Here is a 19,070-nt window from a genome sequence, read left to right on the forward strand (position 1 = left end):
GTGATGCTCTATGATGTCACTAGGCCATGGGAATTTTTCAACACCACTATATCTTTTTTTTTTTTTTAATACCTGGAGTTGAATCCAGTGGCTCTTAACTACTGAGGCACATCCCCAACCTTTTTTGGTATTTTATTTAGAGACAGGGTGTTACTGAGTTGCTTAGAGCCTCACTAAATTGCTGAGGCTGGCTTTGAACTTGGGAATCCTCCTGCCTTGGCCTTTGGAGCCACTGGGATTACAGGCATATACTCCCACACCTGGTAGCTTCATTATATCTTATGGGACTACTGCCATGTTCAGTCCATCATTGACTGTAATGTAGTCACGTGGTACACGAGTGTATAACTACACACAAAAAACATAAGTAAAGGGGCTAGGGATGTGGTTCAAGCGGTAGCGCACTCGCCTAGCATGTGTGAGGCACTGGGTTCGATTCTCAGCAGCACCACATAAAAAATAGAATAAAGATATTGTGTCCACCTAAAAAACTAAAAAATAAAAAAGTATTTAAAAAAACATAAGTAATGCAGTTTAAAAACACATTAATCATCATCAATATTGTTTTCTCCCAGTCTTTTCCTTTGTGACTATCAAAAATGAATTATAGATAAGTTTTTACTATTCTAAAAATAAAATATTCTGACTTTTTATAACTTTGTATATCCATGAACATCTTTCTTGTTAAATATATACTTCAACATCATTTTTAGTGCTTCATAGTATGGCATCATAACTTTAACGAAAGCATGGGCTGTAGATGCTTACAACTTTATGAGATGTTTAATGAGATATTAAGCCATTAGTGGAAAGAAACATAGTGACTTCTAAGTAATAACTAGCTCACATTCTTTTTTGAGGCTTCTTAAATCTTCTTAATTTTTCATTCTGAAATCTGAAGCTCTCCTTGGTAAATAATTTTATACCAGTACCATTGCTTGAGAATTTTCCATTAAGAAAGTTATTCAACTTGTCTTGTTCTCACAAGTTTGAAAAATTATAATGTTTTCTCTACTTTTTTTTCTTTTCCTTCCAGTGGTGTTTAACAGTTCACTGTTTCTTAAAATATTTTGTTGTTGTGCTGCTGCTGCTGTTTTTGCAGTACTAGGGATTGAACCCAGGGCTTGGCACATGCTAGCCAAGCACTCTACCCCGAGCTACATCCTTATCCCAATTTCTTAAAATATTGAGGTCACAAAAGTCATGCCCCACCCTTCTTTCCCCCTTGGATAGTTCTAGTTAGCTTTACTTTTCTGTTGAGCCTGTTTTCCTGTCTCTCTGTAGAAGTTTTACTTTTTCCCTGGATCTGCTCTGAGAGCCATGACTGCATTTCAGTGGGGACCTCTGTGCATCAGAGTCCTCCATGTCTTTTCCTAGGTTTGGCCGAGTTTGAATTGCTATCATATTGAGCTGTGTTTCCTGATTTTCCTTCTAGGATCTTGCCAAGAAGTACTCTGACAAACTAGAATGTTGTGAAAATGAAGTAGAAAAGATAATAGAAGAAATACGTTGCAAAGCAATTGAACGTGGGACAGGAAATGAAAATTACAAGACAACTGGGGTTGCTACAATTGAGGTGTTTTTACCTTCAAGACTAAGAAAAGTGAGTAATTCCCTGAGTGTACACAGGGAGCAGTATTTTGTGTTATGATCAAATACATTATTGTTTTTGTAAAGCTGCAATCCAAAGTTAAATGCCTTAAGTTACCTTACATGTTGACATTTGATGTTGTGGACTCATTTTTGTTGTTGTTATAGGCTCTTTAACTGGCAGCCTCCCATGGCAAGCTTGCTTCTCTAGGATCTCTGAAACATCACAGAGCTCTGTGTCATGTTCCATCTCTTTCTAGCTTAATGGTTAGAAATACTGGGAAGTCAAAGTGGACATCAGGTTTTCTAGAACCTTATGCACTAGGACATATTTGAAAGGAGTTTATCTGTTTCCTATTCTGGTGGAGGTCATAGGGCAGCCCAATGAGTGCTTAAGCTGGGCCAAAGGGACTTAGGTGGGGCCACCTCATCTCAGGGCCACATCCTCAGAGGTCTGAGTGTAAAAATGTCACTGTGGCAGGGCACTCAGAGATGCCGCTCAGGGCCAACCCATGTTAATCCTTCTCAGAAGGAATAAAAAAGTGTATGTAAGAATCTATATGTCAGTAATTGTAGGAGCACTGTTCATAATAGCCAGCAGGTGGAAATAACCCAAGTGTCCATCAGTGAATGAATGGATAAATAAATGTGGCACACCCATACAATGAGAAACTATTTAGCAATAAGAAAGAATGAAAAACACATTTACAACATGGATGGGCTGAGGCTTTAGCTCAGTAGTAGTTCAGTCTCCAGTACTGCAAAAAAGCAAAACAAAACAAAAAACTCAATCAACAACAAAAACAGAAATAAAAAACAACTTGAGTCACCTTCAGCAATTGCTGAGTGAAGCCAGGCATGGTGGTACATACCTGTAATCCTAGGAGCTCAGGTGGCTGTGGCACAAAGATGGCAATTTCAAGGCTAGCCTGGGCTACTTAGTGCAACCCTATCTCAGATTTAAAAGTAAAAAACATGCTGGAGTTGTAGGTCCATGTACTGATTGGGGGGCAGGGGAACCTGACGTGCTGGGTGAAAAGGCCACATGATCTTGCTTATATGGAGAGTTCAGAAGAGTCAAATCTGTAGAGACAGAACATACATTAGTACAGGGGGTGGGGAGAAAAAGGGAAGAAATGGGAATGTAGGACACGGTGTTTATTTGAGGGGATGATGGTAGAAAAATGTTCTGAAATTTGGTTATAAGTATTGCTGGCCCTGTGACAAACCCGTGAGCAGCCCTGTCTGGTGGTGGTGCATGGCTGCCCCCTTGAGGGCACTCGGGTCACTGGGTGAGTCTGTTGCTGGCTTGTGTTTACTAGGCCTTTCTTCCAGGCAGGCAGTGACCTATGTTATATCCGTGATACCAGCTTTTCCAGTTTCATAGGGTAACAGCTGTAACTGGTATTAAATTTAAGTACATTTTATTTTGTTTGTTTTGTTTTTAAATAGGATAGGAAAAACTTACTGGAGACCCGATTGCACATCACTGGCAGAGACCTGAGGTCTAAGTAAGTATCTGTGAGCTCCAGGTCCCAGGTGCTCTGCCCTTCTTTACACTCAATCACCAGATCCTCTGGGACCATCCTGTAAGAGAGGCTGGTTAGCTCTCATCCTTCTTTTATGTCAGAGAAGTTGCAACTTGTGATGGAGTGGCTTATCTGGACTCAGTGATAGGCAGTGGTGACCTGAGACTTGCACCCTCTTCTCTGCTCCTGGAGGAGCTTGGGGTGAGATGGAGACTATGCACCTCAAAGGAGGGCTTGGGTGTTTGAATGAAGGAATAGGGTAGAAATGGGGACACGGCTTGGCATCACAGAGTATTGGTTTTGAATTCCATCCTTAGTGCACCAGTAGCTTTCTGTGATCCTCAGCAAAATGTTTTGGCTGATTTCAGACTATTGTCTCTTAGTTAAAAAAAGGACATCATTACCCTAAGTACATGTATAAAGGTATGAATGGAGTGACTCTGCTTTGTGTACAGTCAGAGACATGAAAAATTGTGCTCCATGTGTACTATGAATTGAAATGCATTCTGCTGTCATGTATAACAAATTAGAATAAATAAATAAATTTAAAAATAGACCTGCGTGTCACTAGTGAAAACCCTGGTTGAGTATTTCATCTCCCTATATATATAATTAATTTATTTGGGGGACTGGGAATGGAATCCAGGGCTTCACTCACGCTAGGCAAGTGCTCCAGCACTGAGCTACGTCCCCAGTCCTTACTTGTATCTTTTTAAATGGTGTTTTGAGGTCTCCAGGGCCATTCAATGTCTCATTTTCCTTTTTGGTCTACCTTAGGGCAATTAGGGATGGATTCAAAACACAACTTTCCTTCAGCACCCATGAATAGATCCTAGGGACCAGCCCCTGCTGGGGGTCCTCCTGGGGAGACCCTGGAAGGTCTGAGGTAGTTTTTAATCCTGGTGTGCAATGAAGGCCTCCTGCCCAAATGGATAGACATCCCAGTGGTCCCACTGCATGAGGAAACACCCAGTAAAACAGTGGGAAAAGGACTGTCTCTTGGAGCTTCAGATTGCCACTAGAGAGCCAGCTTTATTAAAGTGAGGTGATGTCTGTGAGTCAGTGAATTGAGATCTTGGTGTTTCTGAATAAGAGTATAAAATGGTTATCATGATTAAAATCTTTTTAGTGTAAAATAAATTTGCTTTCCTACAGTTTTCACTGATTTTATTTTGCAGAATAGCTGAAACCTTTGGATTTCAAGAAAATTACATCAAGATTGTCATAAATAAGAAACAGCTTCAACTAGGTATGTTATAACAGAATGCAGAATTTTCCCATAAAGCTAATATGGAAATAATGACTTTCCATTTTTTTCTTGATTTTCCTGTATTTAAAAATATCTAGTTTTATTAAATAATCCCCAGTTACTTGAGTTTGAAGTTCACTATTTATATATAAATAAAAATGTAAAGCTGAAAATAGCTTCCCAGTAAATACTCACTGCCTGCTGTTTGCTAGAGGAGAAGAGAGATGCTCATCACGAGGTCAGCTACAGTCTGTGTGTGCTGAGAGGGAAGACTTGGGAGAGGCCCCGGCTGATGTGGCCTCATGTTGGGCCCAGATTGAGGGGCCCAGTGTGGAAGACCAGGGGTTGCAGGGCAGGCAGAGTCAGCGCTGAAGTCACAGCTGTGGTCCTCAGCCAGGCTCATTCTGCCATTAGGAGACATTTCTGCCTGTTGTAACTTGGTGGTGGGGAGAGTTGCTCCTCTGCTTAGTGGGTGAAGGAAGGACACTGGTAACATCAGACCACCTGGGGTGGCTGACACAGGCTTCTTGAGCCCCAGATGCCCCGAGCGCAGCTGTTGATTCAGGGGACTAGATCTGCCTTACTCGGTCCTAGAGTGTTTCTCCTAAGGAAATGGGAAGGTGTCCATCTGGGGAGGGATCTCCTGTAGCGCCTCACAGATCACTGGCTCAGAGGGGAGGGCTAGGTGCAAGGGTGAGTGGAGATTGGGAGGCATCAGCTCTGCCATGGTACCTGCAGTCCTGTGGTTTGATCGGTTTCCAGTGGGTTCTGGGGCCTCACGAATCCAGTTGTCTCCAGCTTGATGCGCTGTGGCCCTTCATGGCCACTCTCGCCTTCCCTTCCTGTGCCATCTCCAGCCGTTTGCCACTGTGTGTCTTACGCATCACAGATCCCATTTCTCTGTCATCTAATCTCTGTTCTGTTGTGGTGTTGTTCATGGGACAGAAATCCTTGATTTTGATGTTATCAAATCTCTTGTTTTACATTTTGTGTTTTGTTGAAAAAGTGCTTTTCCCAGCTTCTGGACTACAGGGATATTCAGCATTTTCTTATATATCAGTTTAGTGTATGAGGACTTTCATCTGTCCAACTAAATATTTTTTTTTTTTTAAAGAGAGAGTGAGAGAGGAGAGAGAGAGAGAGAATTTTTAATATTTATTTTTCAGTTCTCGGCGGACACAACATCTTTGTTGGTATGTGGTGCTGAGGATCGAACTCGGGTCGCACGCATACCAGGCGAGCGCGCTACCGCTTGAGCCACATCCCCAGCCCCTGTCCAACTAAATATTTCCAGAATGTGTTCAAATCTATTTATAGCACAGTATTTGTTATTCTAAAATACGTTTGTATCTGTGTTTTCTCTTTTAAATTTTGTTTGCTTATGTGCATCTTTGGTATAATTTTTGTGAGGTTTATATTTTGACAACTTTTTCATAGATCTAGTTTTTGATTTTGTCATTTTTTTCCTTGGTTCAGTTTCATTGATTTTTTTTTGCCATCCTTTCTATACTATATGTGAGGAAACTGAGTCCTGGAAGATAAGTAGTTCACTCAGGATCACAGTTAAAAAAAAAAAAAAAAGGAAGGAGACCATGATCTTTGTTTTTAACTGACAGGAGATCACCTCTGATAGTGTACTACTGTGCTGAGGCTTCCTGTCCATCTCTCTGAGTTGTGTCTTATTTCTCAACTAGAAAATAGGAAAATTTGTGTATTAATTATACTTTCTTGTTTTTCTTTTATACTTCCTAGCTCTCCCTGTAATAGTTTCCCAAATATTTGTGGCTTCGGTTTGGTCTTAGAATAAAGGAAATTGAACTTGGGTCCGTTTCCACTGGATGATTTTAACACTGTTTCATAGTAACAGTTACACAACCAAGTTTCAGCTTTATTTTGCCAGTTATGTGGCCTTGTGGTTTGCAAGTGTTGATGCAAGTTTAAGAACTCCATTAACTTCAGAAATGGACTGTTTCCCCCTGAGCTTATGTGATGCTCAATCTGATGCTTACAGGGAAAAGCCTGGAAGAGCAAGGAGTGACTCACAATGTCAAGGCGATGGTGCTGGAGCTGAAGCAGTCTGAAGAGGATGTGCGGAAGAACTTCCAGGCAGAGGAAGAAGAACAGAATGAGGCAGAACTAAAAGAAAAACGAATTCAGAGGACAAAGAGAGGACTGGAGATACTGGCAGAGAGAGGTATCAGCAGAGCTCTGGACTGGCCACCTCACTTGGATACATGAAGGCAGCAGGGATTACACAGACCAGAGTGTGGTGGTGTGCACGTCCCTTGTGGAGGTTTCTTCCCTGCAGTCTTAAACTTTTGCAATGTTCTCTCTGCTTTTGACTGTAAATTTAATAGAGTTCTTTGGTTTTGTTGCAGCTGAGATGGTGGTGGATCCAGAAACCACACCGTACTTAGACATAGCAAACCAGACAGGCAGGTCCATCAAAATCCCTCCGTCACAGAGAAAAGTAAGTACTAGGAGACACTAGGGGCTTGTTCTTGGATTTGCTGTCATAACAGAGGTGGTTTTGTATTGTTACCATTTCTCAGCCAAGGCTCAGTAGCTTCTTACAGTGAAGAGCTCTGATGACTAGGGGTCTAGCTAATCTTAGTTTATCTGTCTTAAGAGACAGTTTGAAGTGGGTTTTGCTATTTAAATTATTGTGTTTAAAATTAACAAAGTTAAATTTTGGGGGTTTGGGGTGTTTTGTGATGGGCCTCTTTATGTCAGTCAGGCTGGTCTTAAACTCTTGGGCTTAAGTGATCCCCTGACCCAGCCTCCTGAGTAGCTGGGACTATAGCCATGCATGTGCCTCAAGGCCTGATTTAATGTAAGTTTTAATGTCAGAACTTTGTGAATTGATGTTGCACTGTCAGTGGATTGAGTTTTTTTTTTTTTTTAAAGGTTGGCGTCTATTTACCTATAGTTGTTTTATAGTAAATGATGATATCTAGATCTTTTTGAAAAAATCTTTATAAGGCATAAATTATATAAAAATTGAAATATAAAAAAATCAATGAGTTTCAAAAAATTTGTATCACTTTTGGCAGCTTCCCTTCATAACTGTAACAAAATACCTTAGATAATTATAAAGAGGAAAGGTTCATTTTGGCTTATAGTTTTGGAGGCTCCAGTTCATGATCAGTTGGCCCTATGGCTTTGGGCCTGTGGCAAGGCAAGCACATCATGGTGGTAGTATGTGGAGGAGCAAAACTATGTTATCAGCTAGAAGGAGCCAGAATCGAACAGTCCCCTTTGAGAGTGCACCCTTAATTACCTAAGGACCCCCGCCCCACCCCTCCCATTGCACCATCCTGGGGACCAAGTTTTATTTAGCATGTGGGCCTTTGGGGGACACTTGTCCAAACCAAGGCAATTAAAACAAAATGTTTTGTAGTTGTAGATGAACAGAATACTTTTATTTAATTTAATTTATTTTTATGTGGTGCTGAGGATGGAACCCAGTGTCTAGCGTTGCTAGGCAAGTGCTCTGCTGCTGAACTACAGCCCCAGCCCTCTGTGGCAATTTTTAAAAAATGGTTCTGGAAATACTGGAGTTGAAATATATTTCAGAAAAGCCATGATGACTGAGAATGGAAAGTGATTGCCAGGCAATGTGTCCTGCCCTGTAATTCTAGGGTCTTGGGAGAGTGAGGCGGAATCGCTTGAGCCCAGGAGCTCGGGACCAGACCAGGCACAGATTGAGGCCTCCTCTGAAACAACAAACAACACAAAACAAAACCCACCACTTTTTAAAAAGAGGATGTAAGAATGAATGGGTGCTGTTTTGTATGCGTATGTGCAGTCTCATAGAGTACTTGGAGTGGACCCAGGTCAGAGACACCAGGAGAAACTAGAAACAAAGGGACAGGTGCTGCTTGTGCTCGCGTCAGCCACGGTGAATTGGGGCTTCAGTGTTTAATTAAGCTTCAATTATATTTTTCTTAACTTTGGCTTTTAGATTGAGTTGTGATCTTGCTTTTTGTTTTCATCTTATTTGGTTTTCTTTAGAATTAATATACTTTCAATATAATTTGTTTTATTATATTTTAAAGTGATTTTTTTAAAAATCCATATTCTTTCCTAGGCCCTTATGTTAGCTATGGGATATCATGAGAAGGGCCGAGCTTTCCTGAAAAGAAAAGAATATGGAATAGCCTTGCCATGCCTTTTGGACGCTGACAAATATTTCTGGTAGGCACTTTTGTACTTGGTGAAATCCAATTTTAAGAAAGGTGGTCCAGGGGGCTGGGGATGTGGCTCAAGCGGTAGCGCGCTCGCCTGGCATGCGTGCGGCCCGGGTTCGATCCTCAGCAGCACCACATACCAACGAAGATGTTGTGTCCGCCAAGAACTAAGAAAAAATAAATAAATGTTAAAATTCTCTCTCTCTCTCTCTCTGTCTCTCTCACTCTCTCTTTAAAAAAAAAAAAAAAAAAAAAAAAAAAAAAAAAAAAAAAGAAAGGTGGTCCAGATTATGCCCAGCACCTCCCTTCCCTGTGGCTTCAGACTGAGAGTGGTCGATGTAGAAGATTAGTTATGCAGTAGACAAGTTGTGAATGATTTCTTCCCATTGTATTTCTAATTCACCTTTCTTCCCTGGACAGGAAAGAATTATATAAGCATATGCACTTATTTTTTTTACAAGAAACATTTCCTTGCCTGACCTGTCTGTTCCAAAGTTCCCCATGAGCATGTCTCCTGATGGTTTTCATGTAGATGCTGATGGTTGTTCCCCAAATCCATTGTTTCATTAGGGGATGCAAAATATTGATACTCTGTTATTCCTTCTGCATTTATTGTTAGAATTGTCTGAAAAGAATTAATTTTCCTCTCTGAGCATGGTGATGTATACCTGTAGTCCCAGCAACTTGGGAGGCTGAGGCAAGAGGATCACAAATTCAGGGTTAGCCTCAGCCACTTATTTAAGACTCTGTCTCAAAATAAAAAAAGGTGGGGATGTAGCTCAGTGGTAGAGTGCCCCTGGGTTCAATCCCCAGTAGCACACAAACAAGAATTTTTTCCTCATCAGCTATTTGGTTTTGGACAAAAAAGAGATCAAAGCACTTGGCTTCTTTCTCCTCATTTTCAGAATCAACCAGTCCCCTAATGGTGACTAGTCAGTTTTTATGTTCTTTTTTAAAAAAGTATTAGTATTAACTAATGAGTTTTAACACAAAACATGATATTTTTCAAACTTTGGTGTACAAGTTTGCTGTCTTTGTTAGCAGATTGCTCCTCTGGCCCTGTTAATGTAATCTTGGTAGTCTCTGTAGACTCTCATCTCTGGAGCCCAAAGACACATTTCTGAGACAGTCTCCACACTGAGATCAGCAATTTACCAGAGTCTGTTTTTTTTTTTTTTTCCTCTCATGGTACTGGGGATCCAACCCAGGGCATCATGCATACTATGCTAGCATCCTACCATCGAGCTAAACCCTCCACCCTTTTCGTAAATCTTATTTTGAGATGCAGTCTTACTAAGTTGTCCAGGCTGGCCTTAAACTTGTAAATCTCCTGACTGAGCCTCTCAAGTAGCTGGCATTACAGGTGTGCACCACTGTACCCAGCTCCTAATAGGAGAGGAAATTGCATTTAGAGACTATATAATCTCAGCATATTAAACATTTGTAAAGTAGACTTAATATTCGTTAACTTCAGCCGGGCGTGGTGGTGTACATCTATAATCCCAGCACCTCAGGAGGCTGAGGCAGGAGGATTGAGAGTTCAAAGCCAGCCTCAGCAATTTAGCAAGGCCCTAAGCAACTCAGTGAGACCCTGTCTCTAAGTAAAATACAAAAAAGGGCTGGGATGTGGCTCAATGGTTAAGTGCCCCTGGGTCTAATCCCCAGTATCAAAAAAGAAAGTAAGTAAGTTAACTTCAGTGTGAACTTGTTTCCAGTTTGGTAAATTCCTAAGATAATCCTCTATACTTTAAAAAGATAAATACAAACGTAGTTTACTGGCTGCTTTGGTCAGTGCCTTTTAGTCTTAAACAAATCCCAACTTAAGCTAACTTCCACAAAGAAGGACTTTATTGTCCCAGATATTTAGGAGGAGATGAGTGAGGCTGGGAACAGGGAGAACAGGGCTGGGAGCCTCTGGGGCCTCCTGCTCTGTCTGTATCTGCTTCCTTATTGGTGTCAGCTTCATTCTGTGCTGCTGCAGACAAGGGATCTTAAGTTGGGTCCTTAAAATTCAGGTAAATGTTTCATTTTATTTCATAATTGTGCCTATAATTGTTATTATCAAAAATTTCCAATATGCATAAAAATAGAAACTAGTATAATGAACTCCCTTTTACTCATCCTCCAGCTTTACCAGTTGTCAAGAAATGGATGATCTGAGCTCATCTGTGTCAGTCTTTCTTAATATTTCTATGGTGGACAAAACCTTAAAGTAATTTTCAAGTCTCAAGAGAACCCCTGAATAGAAATAAATGTATCTTCAGTTCATAGTACATCGACATATTCAGTAGGTACTAGATACAATAATCGAGTAATGGCTGTCAGTTCTTTTTAAGTAGATGTGTTAGATTTCCATTATTGCAACAAATAACTGAGATAATCAACTTATGAAGAGGAAAGGTTTCTTTTTACACAGTTTTGGGAGTTTCAGCCCCTGATTGTTTGGCCCATTGGTTGGGCCTGTGGTGGTGTATTACATCATGGTGGTGGGGACTTGACTGAGGGACTTGACTTGATTTCGGGTGGCTGGAAAGAGAGAGAGACTGGAGTCCCACAGTTCCCTTCCAGGGTACACGTCCAGCCAATGCCTTCAGACCTCTCACTAACCTCCAGCTCTCAGAGGTTCCCCCCACCTTAGGACCGAGCCTTTGTAGAACATTTCAGATCCAAACTGTAACAGTGGAGAATGCTGTTGGTTTCCTGAGGATCCGTTGATTCTGGCCAACATGTTAGCTTTCTTTTTGTGTGACTGCAACCTCATCCTGAAGAAGACGAACTGTGATGCCAGCCAGCAATCTAGGTGCAAGAAACTTGTTCTGTTTTCTTTCCCACTTAATTTTCCCCCCTACCTTCTCCTAGTAAGCTAGAAGTTCTGTCATAGTTTTGCATGTCTTGGGGTATGATGGGTAGTGTGACCAAAAATAGTTCCTTTCCCTGTTTATTTGTGGTATGGGAATTAAACCTAGGCTTGTGCACACTAGGCACACACTCTACCAGTGAGCTACACTCCCATCCCTCTTTCCTATTTAAAACTGAAAATGAGAGTTCTGCTTTTAGCCAAGGTGGAATAACAGGGACTGTTTACCCGCTCACTTGGAAGCACCTCAGAAACTTAACAAATGTATAAAAGAGCAGCTCCCAGCAGTACAGGGAGGAGGGCCCACCCAGGCAGAGCCTCATGGTTCCTCTGAGTTGATGAGCTGAGAGCCCAGGAGGTGAGAGGAGAGAGCTTTAGAGCAGCCCTGTTGAGTCTACAGGTGGTACTCAGCACATGTGTGTGGGGACACCCCCAAACTGGGCAGGAACTGCCTGAACGAAGCAGAGAGAACAGTCCTGTCTGTTCACAGAGGCAGGGGCAGTTTGTACCCCACCAGCCAGAGTGGACAACTTGGAATCATAGACGGAGCATTCAGATGGGTCATGCCGCAATAATAGGGCAAAATTAACCCCAAAGATTACTCTAGTCCTGCCTAACAGAGCCTAAAACCCAGCTTTGAACAGTAGATTAAAGTTACTGTTTTCAAGTAACTTCAGTACAGCCCTAACAAAGCTCAGTAATTTAGCAACACAGAAATAATCCAGCTTCCAATTAAAAATTAGCACGCATGCAGGCTAGGGTTATGGCTCAGTGGTAGAGCACTTGCCTCACACGTATGAGGCACTGGGTTCAATTCTCAACACCACATAAAGTAAATAGATAAAATAAAGGTATTGTGTCCATGTACAACTAAAAAAAAAATTAGGAATGCAAAGAAACCAGAAACTATAACCCATATTGAGGAGAAAAACCAATTAACAGATGCAGATCCAAAAGTGACACATAAGTTAGAACCAGTAGACAGGGACATTGAAACAATACATTCCAAATACTCATGAAGTTATAGAAGGGCTCGAGTGTGTCAGATGAAGACCTGGGAGACATGCAAAAGACTCATGCTGAAATTTAAGAGAGGGAAAAATAGTGTCTGACAGGTGCCTTGGGTGGGGTGAACTGCAGTAGACACTGCAGAAAAGAAATTCAGAAAATGTGAAGATGGGGCAGTAGAAACTCTAGCATGACACAGAAAATAGAACCGGGTAAGGGACAGGGAAGAGGATGCCAGAGCACCTGCAGGTTGGGCAACCTGACATGTGCAGTTGGTGGTCCTGAAGTGGGGGGGTGGCACAAGGGACTTGAAGAAATAATGGCTGGAACTTTTCCTGATTTGGTGAAACCTATTAATAATAAGGGCTGGGGGGATACGATTGTAGCTCAGTGGCAGAGCGCTTGCCTAGCATGTGAGGCACTGGGTTCCATCCTCAGCACCACATATAAATAAATAAAACAAAGGCCCATCAACAACTAAAAATGTATATATTAAAACTCTGGGGATGTGGCTCAGTGGTTAAGCACCCCTGGGGTCAATTTTCAATACCAAAATCATCATCATTGTTATATCATCATAAGCCCAAACAGAACGTAGTTTTTCTAAAGTGAGGCTCAATAGATTTTATTTAAACAAATGTCATACATTTATTTTAATGTTGCTTTATTGTGAGAATTTACTGATAGTGTTTTATTTTTGTGGTACTAGGGATAGAACCCAGGGCTTCATGCAAGGTAAGCAAGCACTTTATCACTGAGCTACTTCCCTAACCCCCTTTTTTAATATTTTATTTTTTAGTTATAATTGGACACAGTATCTTTATTTTAACAATTTATTTTTATGTGGTGCTGAGGATCGAACATGCTAGGCGAGTGCTCTACCGCTGAGCCACAACCCCAGCCCCTTCCCTAACCCTTTTTATTTTTTAATTTGAGACAGGGTCTTGCTAAGTTGCTGAGGCTAGCCTCAAACTTACAGTCCCTCCTGCCTCAGCCTCCCAGATCTCTGGGACTACAAGGTTTGTGCCTCCACACCATGTGGCAGTGTGGAATATTAAAGCTACTGAAATTGTAAATCAAAGAAATATTAATAAAGATATACCCAGGGCTTCGGTGTAGCTCAGTGGGGAAGTCCTACCTGGCACATGCAAGGCCCTGCATTTAGTTCCCAATCCCACAAACACAATTTTATTCTAGGTTTTTAAAAAACAACTTTTTGCCCAACTTACATGATTAGGTTCAAATAGAGGCCTAGCAGTTTCAGAATTAATATGTAGAAGCTGATTTCCTAAAATGAATAGAATAAAATGCACTCCTCTAGTGGGAGATGTGTTTTTGTTTTTGGCTTTTGGCTGCACATATTCTCAGTTCTGAGGCACACTTGAGATGAGTACACATTATATTTTAACTGAAATGAGGCCATTTATGTCCTTGTCTTGATGCTTATTAAATGAGTCTGTAGGAAATTGAAAATGTGACAAAAGTCCATTTCCGTGAATGGCAGGACCATCTCTTACAGAAACCTGAACATGTTAGGAGGCAGATTGGGAGGTCTCCTCTTGAGTAAAAGATTGGGTCAAATTCACAGGCTCCTTCTTTTCCCCTCAAAGTCGAGTTCTTAGGCCAAGCCACAGATTTGGAGAAACAGAGATAACAAATAAATGTAAAGCACCTGCTTGAACACATTTTCCTACCCCCACTGGACTGTGCACAGGCCTTACCCGTGGGAGACCACTGTTTTAAGGGGTAAATGACAAGGTCAGACTCGATTCATTTTTCTTTGCTGAACATTCGTTTGTAAGACAGGAAGCTTGAGGACATGTGCATTCTATCATTTCATATAAAAGCAATCTTAATTTAGTAGGATAACAGTGAAAACAGAAAAACCCTTTAGAATTTCTTAGTGTAAAATTTGTGGTTCCAGGTATTCTCCTTTCTTTTTGAAGACTAAAGATCTAGATTTGCATTATGAATTTTAGTATAATTACACTTAAAATCCAAATAAATAATCTTGTGCAGACAGAATCTACATTCTTTCTAGACTAAACTGACTTCTGTTTATTGTCTTATGTGTCTTCCTTTTTCTGGATTCAGCCCACTATCTCAGCTACAAAGTATCCTTCAGTCTGCACATGGTGAGAAATCAGCTAGCCAACTTAGAGCTGATGTTTTCTAGATGGTTTCCTCCCAGTGTGAATATGATTGAGCTTGAAGGCCTTATTAGAATCTTCTGTCAGTTGAGGCATTCTTAGAAGTGATTTGGGGGACTCTATTTTTAAAGCAGTAGTTCTCAACTCTTCCTGGGCATTAAAATTGGCCCTAGAGATTTTAGAAAATAGCATCTAGGCCCCTTCCCGAGAGACTTCTGTTACTGCTGGTCTAAAAAAGAGGGAAAGGGAAAGAAAAGAAAAAGATTGTTCATGTCTCCGTGCTTCTGATTTGCAGTCAAAATTGGCAGCCACTGTGGCAAAGCTGGGTCTCCTCTGTTTGCTGAGGGGTGCTGACAGTGGCCTTGGATTCCGCTTCCTGCGAGGCCTCTTTCCCAGCCTGCTAAGTGGGTATGGTGTGTGTGTCTGTCCTCCTCCATCCTAGAGCAGTTGATTTTAGGCTGCTATTCCTGAGCCCTAATTTCTTTTTTCCTTGTTGAAAAGATTCAGATTATAAATACAGCTCCCCTTGTAAGTGCTGGGATCTTTGTTTTTGAGCAATCTTTGCAACACATCAAGAACCAGGAAAGAATTCCAGTAATACCCTCAAAAGGTAACTAGTGCCACTTGTCTGTGACGTGGTCCCCTCTCCTTCCAGCGAGTGCTGCAGGGAGCTGCTGGACACCGTGGACAACTACGCTGTGCTGCAGCTGGACATAGTGTGGTGTTACTTCCGCCTGGAGCAGTTGGAATGCCTGGATGATGCAGAAAGAAAGCTAGACTTGGCCCAGAAATGCTTTAAAAATTGTTATGGGGAAAATCACCAGCGGCTGGTGCACATAAAAGTATGTTACTATCATTTGTTTTCTGTATTGTTGAGCCCATTTCTGGAAATTGTATTTGTTCCTGCTAAATTATTTAGACTGCTGCTTTTATCTGATAGTAGTATGTAATATGCTCTTTTTAAGCTATATTTAAAAAAATTGTTAAGTGATTTACAAGTCTGGCTCTTTCCTTGGTCTCTATTTAGCCCAGGGGAACATAGTTTTCTGATCATGGATGCCCCCTACACACACTCATGATCACCTGACCAGGAGAGCACCTGTGATATATTCACATTCAGTAGCATCTGATGAAAGGTATAAATGCAAAAAATAGACATCCCGGGGCTGGGGTTGTGTTAGAGGGCTCGCCTAGCAAATGGGAGGCCCCAGGTTCCATCCTCAGCACCACATAAAAAGGTAAACAAATAAAATAAAGGTATTATGTCCATCTACAACTAAGAAAAAAAAAAAACACCAAACATACACACACAATTCTAGAGTAATGGTTCACAGAAATCAGTTATAACCCAAGAGCTGTGACTTGAGTAAGGATTTTTCTGATCTCTCAAGTTGTCAGAATCCCGCGGGGCATGATAGCCTCTACCTGGTCTGGATTTTCACCACCTTCTCCAGTAAGCAAAGGGGCCCCTCTCCTGGATGGCCTGAGATAGGTGTCCTGGCCCTGTGTTGCACTCACGTGCCTGGGGCCTTCACGTTGCCATCAGCAGTAGTGACACTATGGTCACAGCAGCGTTGCTACCTTGACACTACGAAGACAGAATAATGGCTGTGAGCGTTGTGCACCAATGATTATAAATAAGACGGTTTTATCCTTTTTACCAATAACTTTAGGGCAACTGTGGGAAAGAGAAGGTGTTGTTTTTGAGACTCTACTTGCTTCAGGGGATCCGAAACTATCACAGTGGGAATGGAGAAGAGGCCTGCGAGTACCTCAACAAGGTGAGAAAGGAAGCTGTAGGCATTTCCACCTGCTTTTTTCTTATCCCCAGAAGTGAAATGTTGAGGAACTTGGCAGTTTGTGACTTGTGAGAAATGTGCATCTCTTTCCTACTCCCATCCCTCATGTGCTATAAACACATCTGTATCCGTTAGGATTCAGGCCAGATGCTATAATAAGGACACTTCAAGAGACGGTGACTTTAATCAGGCAGATGTTTCTGTCCTTTCACCCAGCAGTCTAGAGGTGAGCAGGCAGGACCGGGTAACAGCTCTGCGGGGCATCCCAGATTGCTCCTGTCAGTGCTCTGCCACCAGCAGAGGGGCTGGAGAGCCACCAGCAGAGGGGCTGGAGAGTCGGAGCAGGCCTCAGCTTTATTACAGAAAGACGCAGGTCACGGTGTGGTCGCTCCCACAGCACTCAGCCTGTTGGCACGTATTGTGGTATGGGTGAGCTCTGCAGGCAGAGACAGTGTTTTCTGCTTCAATTTATTCTGGTTAATAAGGGGATGAGTTTAGAGTTTCTGTTAAAAAAAAAAAATCTGATCTGCAGTAATTCTTTTAGGCTTTAGCTTTGTGTTGGGCTTTGATGTTTTCGTAGTTACATGATTCTTGCAATTCTCCCTGTCTGTAGGCACGTCAGCTCTTTAAAGAGCTATACATCGACCCGTCAAAAGTACACAACTTGCTGCAGTTGGGGTTCACCGCCCAGGAGGCTCGGCTTGGCCTGCGGGCCTGCGAAGGGAATGTGGATCATGCAGCCACGCATATTTCCAACCGCAGAGAGGTACCCACCTCACGTGCATGCTGATGCCTGTGCCTTTTGGGAGGTTGGGAAGGGTGAGGCATAGTGAGCTTATTTCTGAAGTGCCTGAGCTCCCTCAGGTATGACGGAACAAGAGACGATCCCATAGGAAGTATTAGCAATAGGATCTCCTTACCACTCCAGATCAGGAAAGGAAGGCGTGACTTTGGTTATTGATTACATCAACTTTCAGGCAGGTTACACAAGCAGTCTCTTCTTTCTCTCTAGACACCATGATGTATTTTAAAAAAATAATTTTTTTTGTAGTTGTAGATGGACAGAATGACTTTATTTGTTTATATTTATGTGGTACTAAGGATTGAACCCAGTGCCTCACATGTGCTGGACAAGCATTCTGCCACCGAGCCCTAGCCCCAGCCTCAGCCCCATTCCCAGCCACCGTGGTGTTTTTCTTGAAACCATTTTAAGGGGGCTGTGTTTTCTCAGGGGGCAAGAATGATAGTTTGGGATTGTGTTCTTGCCTACAAACACAAGTCAGATCATAGAAACAAGTAGCATCATGTTACAAAAGCACAGGTGTAAAGCTACAATTATTCAAAACAAGTAAAGAAAGCTTTAGAACTTTGGAATTAGAATCTTTTCATGTATGCTCTCTATACAGCAGAGGACCTGGGGTCCAGAGAGCTAATGATGGGCTATTAGCAATAGGCCCACTTTTCTGTCCAGAACAAGAAGTTGGCAATAGCCTCTCACAGAGAGGTCTAGCTGTGAACCCCAGCCACAGCCTTCTCTGGAATCTTCACATATGTATCCCTGGTTCCTTTTTTGCTGAACATAAGGGTAATCCTTAGGAGGACAGCAGCCTGTGGAGCTGTGGGAATGGGCAGGAAAGCCAACTGTCATTGGCCTGCCTGGCTCTGGGGTGGGAGTGGATTCATGGGTCAGATTATAGGAGAGCCAGTCAAAAGGGCTGTTTTGGGTTTCTCTTTCATGACACGAGTGTTACCATCAGTCATGGTCCACCAGTTTTGCTGTGGACATCAGCGATGGGTAAAGGCAGTGACTAAAAAGCATGGCTCTGCGTGTTTGCATGTGGTCCAACTCAGTACTGACAGAGAAGCAGACATTGCTGGGCACGGTGGCCTCTCCTGGCCTCCCAGACCTGACTGAGGCAGGAGGAGCAACTTGTGAGACCCTGTCTCAAAATGAAAATAAAAGGACTGAGGATGGTGCTCAGTGGTAGAGCACCCCTGGGTTCAGTCTTCAGGACCAAAACAGAAAAGAAAAGCAGATATTTGTGACAATGCATTTATTACTTTTCTTTTACTTCATTGTGGAAAAGATTTCTTTAGTATTTGGAAAGCCAGTATTTTAAAATGAGGTCATTTGAAAAATATTATTGTATAATACTTTATAATTCACAAAACATTTTCACAGTAATGTCATTAAGTTCTGCCTCTGACCACCTGTGAGGCCAGGGATGAATAATTCTCATTTTGCAGTGTGAACTCTGGCTCAGAGACTGACTTTTAAATAAAGTAGAGTGCTGATAAGTTTCAGCCCTTGGAGAAAACGCAGAGAGACACCAGCACACATGGAGCAGTTGCGCCTGCTCACCCTTCCCCTTGGTGGATGTTGTAGTTGGGGTGCTTATTGTTAAAAGCAACAACACAAAAGAATCGAGACTGTCCTCATGGAAAAGGAAGTTGGTGGGGTTTATTGGCCTGTAAAGCCCCAGAGAGGGATGGTCTCAGGGTTAGCTGATTCAGTGGCCTATCCGTGTTGCCAAGGACATGGTCTGTCTGCCTCCCTTCTGTGCTATCCTCCTGGAAGTCCTAAGCACCTCACAGACTGGCCACTCACAGAGGCCAGGGGACTGTGAGACCTGATGGGCTTAGGCCTGTGGCAGCAGATATTGACGTAAACCATTCAGAGCCCACCTGGGGAGCTGGG

At 42.2% G+C, this 19,070-nt stretch overlaps 1 protein-coding gene across 4 annotated transcripts in view; it reads left to right on the forward strand.

The window, feature by feature from the left end:
• Nub1 (negative regulator of ubiquitin like proteins 1) overlaps positions 1 to 19,070 on the forward strand; it is a 31,333-nt gene that overhangs the window by 5,248 nt on the left and 7,015 nt on the right. For all 4 annotated transcript variants that reach the window (XM_078040843.1, XM_005326683.5, XM_078040844.1 and 1 more), the window contains exons 3-11: positions 1,436 to 1,603; positions 3,043 to 3,101; positions 4,298 to 4,368; positions 6,380 to 6,562; positions 6,747 to 6,838; positions 8,459 to 8,565; positions 15,229 to 15,415; positions 16,247 to 16,354; positions 16,986 to 17,138. In XM_078040843.1, the coding sequence (XP_077896969.1) occupies positions 1,436 to 1,603; positions 3,043 to 3,101; positions 4,298 to 4,368; positions 6,380 to 6,562; positions 6,747 to 6,838; positions 8,459 to 8,565; positions 15,229 to 15,415; positions 16,247 to 16,354; positions 16,986 to 17,138 (1,128 nt within the window). The remainder of the gene's footprint in view (positions 1 to 1,435; positions 1,604 to 3,042; positions 3,102 to 4,297; positions 4,369 to 6,379; positions 6,563 to 6,746; positions 6,839 to 8,458; positions 8,566 to 15,228; positions 15,416 to 16,246; positions 16,355 to 16,985; positions 17,139 to 19,070) is intronic.

Source organism: Ictidomys tridecemlineatus, chromosome 2 (genome assembly GCF_052094955.1).
Source record: "Ictidomys tridecemlineatus isolate mIctTri1 chromosome 2, mIctTri1.hap1, whole genome shotgun sequence".
Taxonomy (NCBI): Eukaryota; Metazoa; Chordata; class Mammalia; order Rodentia; family Sciuridae; genus Ictidomys; species Ictidomys tridecemlineatus.